Here is a 13,931-nt window from a genome sequence, read left to right as displayed (position 1 = left end):
AAATATTATCAGGACTCCATTGTATACTGCCAGTTTATCTTTTCCTGTATAAATTGTGCAATGAGTTTACAATAATACTCGTAATAAAATCAGCTATTTAGGCTTTGGAGCTCAAACGATTTGAAAACTACCCTACGTTACCCTACTTACCTACTTTCTATGTAAAAACTACCCTACTAGCCCTGAAAGGAGTTTAAAAAAACTGTCCTGAATTGTTTTAAAAATATATACAGCGTCATATTTCTCCACGGAATGGCAGCTTTAAAGCTGTAATGTACGACGGGATATCAATTCTCCTTCTGATATAAAGAAATTCCAGAAAATGGAAGTCACGTAGCTCTTTGAGTAAGACGTGAACATAAACCATTTTCTTTGTTTTTCTTTCAAAGAAAGTTTCCCGTAACACATGCTTCTAGCAATTGTCTCGAAAATCCGAAGAAAAATGTGTTTATTAACGTTTTTATGACTTCGATTGTAACACACTATTCTGTCCGTTCTATAAAAATTGTTAAAAATTTATTATTGTTCATATTATTATTATTTGTACAAAAAGATATAGGATTTTTTATCCTGCGGTTGGTATATAAATACATATTGTTATGGGCAGAAAATTGTACGAAAAATCCCAAAAAACGAGGTATACTCGTCTATACATATATCAGTAGGTATACAATGTTACGGGTGAAATATTACACGAAAAAATCGTTAAATAGGGCAAATATCAATATAAGGTGTTACAAATTAGCTTACAAATTTGTCTCACATAATTACAAATTAAAGTTTAAAACTCATAAATTTCTCCATTGAAGGAGCCACCATCAACCAAACTCCAATTCTATCAAAATTATAACTAGTATACGTAAGCAATCCTACAACAGTGCATTTATATATCATTTCTTGAATGTTTTCCGCAGATACTTTGTGGTACATTTTATAATATCTATCTAATGTTTATACAAATCAACCTAATATTATTACCTTAAAATAACATTAAGGATTTTTATGGAGTGTGTGGAAGTTTTTGGTGAAATTATGTGACAAAAATGTTTTTTATTTCAAATAAACCCTGATGATGACAATGTATTATTGAAACCGGTAGGTTGAATTGTATTAATAAAAAAAGTTATGAAAACAAAGTTAATTAATTTTACAAAGATATTTATATATCTTTAAAAAATTAATGCCATATGAAATTATTCCCCTCATTCCCTCTTCTTCTTCTTCTTCTGTCTCTATCTCTCTCTCTCAAGCAAGTAACAAAAAAAGGCTGATCGCTCTCACCAAAAAACACTCGAGCTTTCGCAAAGAGCTTACGAAAGAACACACAAGACAAGATAATAATTTACGAAAAAAAAATAAATAAAACAGAAAACTCCATCAGACAGGACGCGAAACATGAATAATAAAAATGAGAGGAAAAACCCAACCTTCATGTACACACATCCCTCAGCGTGAGGAAGGTACTTTTCTTGTGTTTTACGTTTCCCGAGGGCTTTGCATTCGCGGAGATGTCCTTACTCGTCACACAGGGATTATGTTAATCTCTTTCCACACTTAGTCCCAATAAAACGCCGTGTTTCCTATGAATTATCGCCTAGGGGTAGCTCTGTTGAAAAACCGAAAATGAAGTGCTGAAAACTACTTTTCTAACCAAAAAAATATTTATTGTAACTGCAGACAGTTGGTAGACTTCCACATTGAATTGGTGGGTAATATATCCAAAATTAAACGCGGTAATTGGATTGAATTCGACTTTTATTTAAATAAGCATTTCAATAATGAACAATAAAATATTCATTTGTTATTAGAAGAAAAAGTTTATTTTTTAACTTACAATATTAGATATTAAGAAAAAGTAAAGGCAGTCTTTGTTATTTTAGTTGTAAAATTTCTAAATACTAATCTTTGTGTGTTTAAGTGTTTGATAATGTCTTGATAAGACGAAACGCGTCACATATTATCATTATGTGTAAATAAAAGTAGAATTTAATCCAATAACCGTGTTTAATTTTGAATATATTAACCAACTATTCAAAAATGAATACTCGTATTCACATTTAAGACGTCTTAAAAAAGAAGAAAAATAATATGGAAGTCTGTTGATTCAGCAGTCACTTTGTGGTAAAATCGGGTTGTGGTCCCGTGGTTAGTGTCGCAGACTCTCAAGTTAGAGTTTCTCGGTTGGAATCCACTATACCACAATTTGATACCTTTTTCTAATAATGAGCCGCTTAGGCTCACAGAAATAGCATGAAATATACATATTAGTGTAAATAATAAAAACACAAATATTTCGCTTTTATAAAAAATAAAAAATAATAAAATTAAATAAAATTAATCGCAGTATGTATGTAAAAAAATCCCTCATAATTATTAATGCAAATGTTGATGATAATACAAGGAGGCTTTTATGAGAAGTTTTCTATGAAGTTGTATAAAAATATTTTAAAGGACATTTTTCAAGGTGTGATACATTTAAATTTCTCAACAACAAATAGACCTAAGTGGACTCAAGCGAAACCCTAAACGGTTTTTGGAACAAAGTAGTACTTAAGGGATGAAAAGTTTCCCTTTATACTTACGTTCGCTGTCTATTTCAAGTTTCAGTAATATTTATACATATACAGCAGGACCTCGATAATCCGAACGTTGAAACTAAAAATTTACTCTCTGTTCGGATTAGAGGAGCTTTCGGATTACAGTATAGAGAATTGTGTGGTATTTATAAAACAAATATGTATTATGAAGCTTAAAATGCATTTTTTCAGATTTTTAAAAAAAAAATCAAAATTTTATCGTAGTTGGTCAAGATTAATTCAATGACAAGTAAAAAGCTTTGTCTCGTAATTTTCGCAAAGCATATTCTCTGGCATAGGAATATCCACTTGGTCACCCCAATCTAGGCCTTTATTTAAAGCTGACACCGCGCTTGAATGGTGAAAACTTTTCTTCATGTGTCACGAGCAAGATAACACTGTATTTTTATGATACAGTGCCATATGCACCATTTGTAGATCAGGTTTTGAAGAAGATTACGACATATTTGTAAAATTCACGACAGATATCCAATTTTTGAGGATCACCGAGGCAAACATGTAAATAATGTAGTGATAACTAGTATGTTTCTCAATTTTTTAAATGGTTTTAGCAAAAGATTTTGGTAAAATGTGAGTTATTCTTTTCCTCTTACATTTTACGATAGCCACGTATTAAGATAAATTGAAAAATGTCCACTGGTATAGGGTTAAACATGTTTTATAATCATGAAAACATTATCTTTTTATAGCACAATTGTATAATTTTACTATACAAGCCCACCGTAAGATTTGATCAATTTTAACTACCTTAAATTTCCTAGGTGAATCACTCATCACTTAGATAATTTAACACACTTTTGGGGATTATAGCCTATTTCCATTAAGCTTACCTTAATATTCTACATATGTGCAGTTAAACCTTGATATAACGGACCTCTATTTAACGCTCTTCGGATATAACTTACTTACTTTAACCTTCTTCTTGTGTCCAGTATTGAACAAAAGCCTCTTACTTAGACTTCCTCACTTTTTTGATACAAGCGACTCTCTTCCAGTGCAAGCCCGCCACTTTCCTAATGTCATCGGACCATCTTGTCTGGAGCCTACCCACGCTTCTGCGCCCTGGCCGAGGCCCTTCTAGGCCTCCAGTAAAGCACTTTTTTCGCCGATTTTTTTTCGCCATGTATGTCTGAGTATAGTCAGACATACATGGCACATGACCTGCCCAATTCCACTTTTATTTTTAATCAGTGTTTTTTTTTTTATAATGACACATTTATTTGTTAAGTAAATATTTATATATATATATATATATATATATATATATATATATATATATATATATATATATATATATATATATATATATATATATATATATATATATATATATATATATATATATAGTATATATATATATATATATATATATATATATATATATATATATATATATATATATATATATATATATATATATATATATATATATATATATATATATATATATATATATATATATATATATATATATATATATATATATATACATAAAAATACATATAATTATAAGCACAATAAACTTTTTTTGCAGAGACCCATCAAGCCATCTTATGTGTCTTGTCTGTTGAGTTTTTTTTACATCCGTTTTTTTATCTATATATTTAAACGTAATAAACACAAAAAATAAAAATTAAATATACAAAAACTATGTAACAATTTTCAAAGTATTAACTCTTTACCCATTCCTTTATTTTTGCGTTCAAAGGACACTTGAATTTATTAATTTAAACGCAGTATTCATATTTTCAAAAAAAAATAGTTTATTTGCAACCTGTTTTTATACAACGGACTTTCGGTTTTAACAAACATTCCTCCACCAATTAGTCCGTTGTACCGAGGCTGTACTGTATTACAAAATACCTACTTGAGTTTTGTTGTGTTTTGACTATGGATTCTCGTTTGTGGTTAGTTGCTAATGGATAGTGGATTTGTCATTAACGTCGACGATTCAAGTTAAACAACGGTTGATAATTCCTTTTGTTATTTTAATGGAAGTTTAATGTATTGAATTTAATGAAAGAGCTTTCGTTATTTCCGTTTGTTGAAAAAAGCGCTGCATTATTAAAATACCAATAAAATACCAATATCGTTAAACCATTTATGAACATGGTGTTGTATTTAAAACGATTTTTTTTTCAAATACACAATACTGTTTTAACTATTGTTACAGCAGTCACTTTTTTTAATTACCTAACTTCCAAGTGACTCTGAAATTTAGCTACGGCTTATGCAACACCGCTTATCATGACCCTACTCAGATTCCAACTTGTTAAGTTTTATATCCTTGGTCTACTCGGGATTGGATTGACTCTTTATATTTTAAGTATAATTATAAACGACGATATAAGAAAGGAATGTAAGGCTGAACGAGGAATAATTGAAAAGATTAGGAAGAGCTTTTGCGGTGGTATGGACATGTGGAGCGAATGGATAGCGAGAGAATGACTAAGAAAATATATGTGGCGAATGTGAGAGGGAAAACAGAACGTGGACGACCGAAAAAGACTTGGCACGATCAGATCAATCAGAACCTAAAATCTGGCGGTGTCAAAAGTCTGCGTAATCGGAGGGCATGTATGACTAGATGTATGGATGTGAAGGAGGCGAGGAGTGTATGTCAGGACAGAAGAGTGTGGCGTTCCATCCTCTCTGCCTACCCCTGCGGGGAAACGGCGTGAGTAGTAGTAGTAGTAGTAGTAGTAGTAGTAGTATAATTATAAACAATAATTTCATGTAATACATGAGTGAAAATACTAGGCAAAAACACTCGCTAAAGGCGTACGCCTAATAAGACTACATAATTAACATATCACTTCACTAGTTCTTAAAACTATTTGAAGTTTTTCGTATCTATGCATTATTCAATTTGATATTTAGGACAGCATTGAGTTTAGTATGCAATTTTAAGCTGATCTTCTAATAACATCTCCATAAAAAACATGTTCATAAAAATGGTAAAAATACATTTATACGTTGCATCTATACGAATCAGTACCCTTTGCATCAGTACATCTAGAGTAGATAAAAGTTAAAAGAAGAAAAAGAAGAAGATATTTATATTATATAATAATAATAAAATAATAAAACCCTTATCCGCACCCCAATGGTGCATAGGGCACTGTGTCATATAAACGCAGTGTTATCTTGATCGTTTATACATGAAGGAAAGGTGATCAGCCCTCCGCTTCAGGTGCCAGTCCATGGTAATTTTAAAGGAATATTACAGTGAAAAAATCACTTATATTTATTTTACCCCCCTGGGAATTGAACCCGGGACCTTCAGAACGGTAGCTGAGCGTGGTGACCATTACACTACGGAGGTGGATATACCTTATATACCTATGTTAAATTTTAAATAAATTTTGGTGCTTCATTTGCGGTAATATCTTTGGTTTTGGGGAAAAGCAAACAATTTGTTTGCTTGTTTACTGTACGTTTCACGTCAGTTTCAAAAGTTTTCAGAAATTCGAATTAGGCAAAAGTTTAAACGAATTCTACCTGTCAATTTCAATTACAGACTGAAAAAGCTCGTTGATTTTTCGTTTGTTTGATAATTATCGCTACTGAAACTTGATTCGGAATGAATTTTGTCGGAAACCCCAACTTTACTTGCGTTTTGCTGAAATGTTAAAGAAAAATAGTAGTGATTATAAAAATACAGTAAATAAGACGTTTTTTTATGTTTTGATTATTCAGACAAAATATTATGAGTGAGTCTTCATTGTAATTTACAAATGCTGGATTGCTTGGTTACACCGTGTGAAGTGATCATTAAACCAGCCTTGATAAGTCAAAAGCCTTGAAAATACCCAGACTTTCATAAAATTCTTCATTTTAGTTGAGATTTCACAAAATAATAATATTTAAAAATAATAATAATAAACCTATTTAAAAAATTAAAAAAACATAAACCATTCTGCCCATGATTGATAACCACACGACTCAAAAATTTGAATCTCCTAAATATATCACAAAGCGTGTGTGAGTTTACTGGGGCCATGTATTGTTGCTTTTTTTAACCCTTAATTAATGAAAACAATTAATTTAACTCATCAATTTGTGTTGTAGAGGGTTGTTGATATAGTGCGGTGAGATTCAATAGTTTGGTATCATATTTCAACGATTGGGTATTAATATAGACAATTCTGAGATGTATTTTGTATATTACAAGCATTGTTAACTTTTTATTTTATTTTATTTTATTTTATTGGAAGGAAGAACAACAGTTACAATATATGATACATACAGTATTATTTTTTGACATCTCATCAAAGATGAAGAAGAATATGGAAGTCTGGGCATTTACGGGGCTTACGACCGTCATAGGCTGGTTTAAGTGATCACTTTACACACGTGTAATGTTACACGTGTGTAAAGTGATCACTTAAATCAGCCTATGACGGTCGTAAGCCCCGTAAATGTCCAGACTTCCATATTCTTCTTCATCTTTGATGAGATGTCAAAAATTATATGAAAATAACTCCTGTAATTGGAGATAATCCAGATTTTGTGAACAAGTATTTGGACACACTCAAAATGTTGATACATACAGAATACAAAAAATAAAATCATGAGTTCCAATTATAGTGTTTCACAACTATACATAAGAGAGGTCTATATAAAGGAAGAGACATGAGACAAGGATGGGATAAAGAGAAAAGGAGATGGCAGTGACAGGAAAAGAAGAAAAGGAAAGGACAGGGAATAGAATTACTTTTCTAGGTTTATAAGATTTCGAACAATTTAGGTTTAAATTTTGAAAGAAAAAACATTTATTAAGCAAAAAAAAGGCTTTTATTAAGCAGAGAACATTTTTTGTCAAACTTGTCTAGTGATAAGCTCTGTAAATATTCCGTATTCTTCTCCATCTATGTTGAGATGTCAAATTATTAAAATAAATCCTATGTGAAGAAACTCAGACTTTTTAAATGGATTTGGACACACCAACAAAATATTGTGAAAGGTAAAAAAATTAAAACAAATAACAAAAAGAGTAAGCCTTTAAAAAAAATCATTCTATAACATACAGCATTTTGAGTGTGTCCAAATACTTGTTCACAAAATCTGGATTATCTCCAATTACAACTGTTTTAACTAAACTAACTAACCATCACGCCGCTTCCCCGCAGGGGTAGGCAGAGAGAATCGAACGCCACACCACTCTGTCTTTGCAAACATTCTTTGCCTCTTCTACATTCATGCATCTCCTCATACATACCCGACGATTATTACGACTCCTGACCCGGCCGCTTTCAAGTATTTGACATACCTGATTGTGCCAAGTTTTCCTCGGTCGTTCTCTGCTTCTTTTTCCAACTACATTCGCCTCATAAATTTGTTTAACCGTTCTTTCTTCACTCATACGCTCCACATGTCCAAACCATCTCAACACACCTTTCTTAATTTTATCGATAATGCTTATCTCAGCCTTACATTCTTTCCTTATTTCATCATTCGAACATCCATCAAACATCGTTTTGCCACACATTCGTCTGAGCGATCGCATTTCGACTGCATTCAGTCTGCTTTCATCGTTCTTTTGCCAACTCCATGCTTCGCTTCCATACATAAGGGTTGGAACCAGAACTCCATTGTGTACTGCCAGTTTAGCTTCCGCTGATAGATTTTTATTTGCTAAAACTGATTTTAGTGCACCATTCACTCTGTTCCCAGCATTCACTCTCCTTTCTATGTCTTTATCAAACTTTCCATCCCTAGAAAACATACTACCCAAATATATGAAATCATCTGCCTGTTCCATCAGTCATCTACCTGTTCAAAACATCTACTGTTTTAATCAAAATTTTAATCATGTCTTACCACAAAGTGACTGTCGAAAAAATACATAATAAATGCTTATGTATGTTTTCTACACAAATGTTAATAGTATTAATATGTAACCACTCACCGAGATTTTTATGTCTACCGGTTTCGAAAATCTAAAAAGACAAGACAAAAAGACATAAAAATCTCGGTGAGTGGCTATTTACTAATATTATTAACATTTTTATAAAAAAATAGATAAGTAAAAATGAATAACCACAAAGTAAATGCTTTAAATATTTTGAGTGCGTCCAAATACTTGTTCACAAAATCTGGATTATCTCCGATTACAGGAGTTAGTTTCATATTATTTTTTTGTCATCTCATGAAATAATAATCAATATCAATAATGGGTAGACTTGGTGAATGTTACACGTGTGTAAAGTGATCACTTAAACCAGCCTATGACGGTTGTCAGCCCCGTAAATGCCCAGACTTCCATATTCTTCTTCGTTTTTGATGAGATGTCAAAAAATCATATTATATAACATGTTTGTTCAGCCAAAACTTATTGCTGAAAATAGAATTTTTGTCCTTGGAAAATTGTTTCTCACTAACTAACCATCACGCCACTTACGCCATTAGGCAAAGAGAAAATAACGCCACACTAATCTGTCATTGCATATGATCTTCGCCTCGTCCACATTCATACATCTTCTCATACATACGCGCCGATTATTACAACTCCTGACCTGACCACTTTCAAGTATTTTAAATAATGAAATTCAAAATTGGACGGGAAATTCTCTCAAATGATAAAAATCCATCAAATGAAACTAAAAGAGGATAAGAGAATAGTTCTCAATAAACTCTTAGACACAATGTACTGTACCATCAAAATATCTAAATATTTGCCTAGTCAACAAATAACAAATATTTCTATAATTTAAATTTAGATTAAAGAAAACACTTGTTTTTTACCACTTGAGTTTTATTAAAGACTACATAAAAAAAAATAAAAAATAAAAAATAATAATAATAATAATAATAAAGACTACATGTTAAACTTCCATCATTCAGGTCTGTATAATAACTGTAATAGTAATTGTAACATGTCTTACCACAAAGTTTATTTACAACATTTTGAGTGTGTCCAAATACTTGTTCACAAAATCTGGATAATCTCCAATTACAGGAGTTATTTTCATATTATTTTTTGACATCTATATATGAACCAATTTAATGAGATGTCAAAAAATAACACAAAGTTTATACCGAAACAACAAATAAAATACTGTATGTTATAGTGATTTTATAACAAATTTACATTTACTATAACAAAATTTCTTCTCCATCTATGCTGAGATATCGAAAAGGGTTAATGCAATATTCTCCTTCTTTCCAGGACACTTTCCTCTCCCCGCAGTGGCCTGTTTGGCTTGGATCTGCCTCGACGTCCTGCTCTGCACAGCATCCATCATGCATCTCTGCACGATCAGCGTGGACCGATATCTCTCGCTGCGGTACCCCATGAGGTTCGGTCGGAACAAGACCAAGCGAAGAGTCACCCTGAAGATTCTGTTCGTCTGGCTTCTGTCGACGGCCATGAGTCTACCCCTGAGTCTGATGTATTCCAAGGTAACTAGTTAATAAATAAATAAAAAATTGAGTGTGTTCAAATACTTGTTCACAAATCTGGATTATCGCCAATTAAAGGAGTTATTTAATAAATATTGGTAAGGAGTAACATTGATGAAACCATTTATTTATTTTATTGATGAAATTTGATGAAATTATTTATTTAAAACATTTTGAGTATGTGCAAATACTTGTTCACAAATTTGGATTATCTCCAATTATAGTAGTATTTTTCATATTATTTTTTTGATATCTCATCAAAGATGAAGATGAATTTGAGAGAGTGGTTGTCAATAATGGGATTTGGTGAATGTTACACGTGTGACGGTCGTCAGCCCCGTAATTGCTTAGACTTCCATATTCTTCAATATCATTATTATTATCATTATCATTATCATTGATGTAGTGTCAAAATAATTACTGACAATAATTCTTGTCAAAAGGTATCAAAGAAAATAAAAATAAAGGTTGATGTACAACATTTTGAATGTGTCCATATACTTGTTCACAAATCTGTGAAATCAAAATTAACCCAAATTCTTATATGACGGTCATCAGCTCCGTAAATGACTAGACATCCATATTCTTCTTCATCTTTGATAAGATATCAAAAAATAATATGAAATATACTCCTATAATTCGAGATAATCCAGATTTGTGAACAAGTATTAGGACACACTCCAAATGTTGTAATAAATTATCTGGTCAAATTATAAGCTAAAATGATAAAAAAGAAAATGATATTTTCTGTCGTTTCTCATGTGTGTGATTATAATCCAGGATTCGGACCTCACATACTAATAAAAGAGTTTCTGCTCAATAAAAAGCTTCTTTTCATCTCACCGTGATGTCTCTACTGAAGTTCTAGTGATTCAAGAACAAGGTTATATTGATATGCAACACTGATATATTCCATATCAGTGTTGGATTTAATATTTAATACAGAAACCATCTATGTTCAGATGTCAAAAAATAATATGATAAATAACTCTTAAAATAGGAGATAATCCAGGTTTGTGAACAAGTATTTGGACACACTCAAAATACTGTTAAAAAACCTTTGTTTAACAAAATCTACCTTAATTTTTATTTTCTTTGATACCTTTTGACAGGAAGTATTGTCAGTAATTATTTTCAGACATACTTAATTGAATGCCTGGCTTTGATTGGGCTCAAAATTTGTCACTACCTCGAGAGAAAACTTCAATTCTGAACGAGATTATACTTTTAAGGCGAACCTTTTTTCCCTTGACGAACCGAGACATTTTCAAGAATCTTCAAATCTGAAAGAAACTTTGTCGAGTACACAAATCTCGATCATCTCTGGAGGCATCTCCCCCATCCCAGCAGCCTCCGAAAATATTTGACGTCAGACTTGAAACTTGGGTGCTTTAATATAGTTGTATGAGTTATACATAACTATTGGTAAGTTCCATCAATTCTGTCCGATTGACTGAGAATGCCCAACTTTCGAGACGTGTTTATTCCATTAGATCAAGTAAATATTTTCATTCATTAATTGATTCGGCAGTCACTTTGCTGTAGAAAATTAAAATAATATGGAAGTATGGGTAATGACAAGGTTTATGACCTATTAAAGGCTAGTTGTCCGCCTCCGTAGTGTAATGGTCAGCACGCTCGGCTACCGTTCTGGAGGTCCCGGGTTCGATTCCCAAGGGGGTTAATATAAATATAAGTGATATTTTCATTGTAATATTTATTCAATATCACAATCGACTGGTATCTGAAGCGGAGGGGTGATCACCCTTCCTTCATGTGTAAACGATCAAGATAACACTGCGTTTATATGACACAGTGCCCTATGCACCATTGGAGTGCGGATAAGGGTTTAACAATAAAAAAATTAAAAAAAGCTAGTAAAGTGATCACTTTAATCACTCAACACTGTGTGGTGTTATCTTGATCGTTTACACATAAAGGAAAGGTGATCAGCCCTCCGCTTCAGGTACATTTTTATTCGGGTATTTTTTTAATAATTTAATTAATATGAAGAAAAATATGGAAGTCTGAGTATAACAAGGCTTATGACCTTTCAAAGGCTGGTTAAATGATCACTTTACACACGTGCAAAATTCATCATTCTACCCATTATTGACAACCACACGACTTAAAATTTTGAAACATTTATCATAAATCTGATTGACACTTATTTTTACCTACAAAGAGACTTCTGGAAACATGATATTGAAATTTTACACAGAATACTAAGGAGTGATTTTTAATATACATTTATAGAACTCTAATTGGAGAAACCCAGATTATAAAGGGGGATTTGGTCATCAGAGTTAATTATAATTATGATTATAAACTGGGTTTGTGTTTTTGCCTTTTGATGACAACATTTTAAGTCCTCGAAACTAGTCGTGTTTACATTAATAAGCTCAAAAGATAAGTAGAATTTACGAGTTTACTTTCCTTCGTGTATGATGTTAAAGTAAAATATTTTTATTTATAGATTTGGCGTTAAATTTTTTGAGTCTACTAAGTTTCATTTTATTGTTGAAAAACACATAAAAAATCAATTTTGTGAAATGTAAATGTGTTGAATGTCAAAGCGAATGTCATTTGTTTTAAAATGCCATTACTAGGTCACAAAATAATGTTTTTTTTTTAATAAAATAGAACTTACTTGACTCGAAAAATCAGTGTTTGATTTTAAAATTTAATATATTTATATACAACATTTTAAGTGTGTCCAAATATTTCTTTACATTTCACCAATAGATGTGAAGTTCTAGTGATTCAAGAACAAGGTTTCTAAATTGGTTCATATATATAGAACTTCCAAGAATTTTAGTAGTGTGGTTGTCAATAATGGGTAGAGTTGGTGAATGTTACACGTATGTAAAGTGATCACTTAAACCAGCCTATGACGGTCGTCAGCCCCGTAAATGCCCAGACTTCCATATTCTTCTTCATCTTTGATGAGATGTCAAAAAATAATATTAAATATTTGATATTTTTTTTCAGGATGTCGAGTCGGTAGTGATTGGAGGTACTTGCCAGATACCCGACCCCCTGTACAAGCTGATAGGTTCCATCATCTCCTTCTACATCCCTCTTGGCGTGATGCTGCTGACGTACGCCCTGACTGTTAGACTCCTTGCCAGACAGAGATCGGGACTCGGTCCTATTACGTGCGCCTCCGCCTGGCTGCCTGGAACTCCAGGTAAGATGATTCCCGTGAAATGTGACAGGACTCTAGAAAAAGTACAGTACTATAACTATCTTATATGACCACGCTTAAGCATATGAAATACATCCAAAGTTATCGTCTTTGGTATACTGTCGAGATCAGCTCTTCTCGTCTTCATACTGTAGTTCATTCTGTCAAGGGGAAACGTCACCTAGGAAATGCCTTTTTTTTCAAAACGTATTACATATATAAGTTATATTAAGTTATATTATATATATATATATATATATATATATATATATATATATATATATATATATATATATATATATATATATATATATATATTTATATATATATATATTTATATATATATATATATATATATATATATATATATATATATATATATATACATATATATATATATATATATATATATATATATATATATATATATATATATATATATATATATATATATATATATATATATATATATAATATTCCCTATAAGTATTTTCTATTTCTCATTTTGGGATATGGGATTTAGGTTAACAAGACTGGAATACAAGTAATAAAGTAACAAAAATGATTTTTTTAAATAACCAAAACTAATGCATGGCAAAATATAAAAGCAATAAACAGGTATAATAAATAGGCATAAGAAGCATATTTAAAAGAAATAAACGAGAAAAACATAAGGTAAGAAGCATATTGAAAATAAACAAATCATGTTTCGGATCATGTTTTCTAAGAAAGGATTCTAGAAG

At 31.4% G+C, this 13,931-nt stretch overlaps 1 protein-coding gene across 1 annotated transcript in view; it reads left to right on the top strand.

Annotated features, from left to right (window-relative positions):
* Window positions 1-13,931, top strand: part of 5-HT2B (5-hydroxytryptamine receptor 2B) — a 145,945-nt gene that overhangs the window by 94,255 nt on the left and 37,759 nt on the right. The window contains exons 2-3 of the mRNA XM_088268818.1: window positions 9,769-10,001; window positions 12,993-13,191. Of these exons, the coding sequence (XP_088124944.1) occupies window positions 9,769-10,001; window positions 12,993-13,191 (432 nt within the window). The remainder of the gene's footprint in view (window positions 1-9,768; window positions 10,002-12,992; window positions 13,192-13,931) is intronic.

This window comes from Brachycentrus maculatus, unplaced genomic scaffold, assembly GCF_059751285.1.
Source record: "Brachycentrus maculatus isolate JH-2025_06_01 unplaced genomic scaffold, ASM5975128v1 h1tg000331l, whole genome shotgun sequence".
Taxonomy (NCBI): domain Eukaryota; kingdom Metazoa; phylum Arthropoda; class Insecta; order Trichoptera; family Brachycentridae; genus Brachycentrus; species Brachycentrus maculatus.
This window is presented reverse-complemented; position numbering and strand designations above follow the sequence as displayed.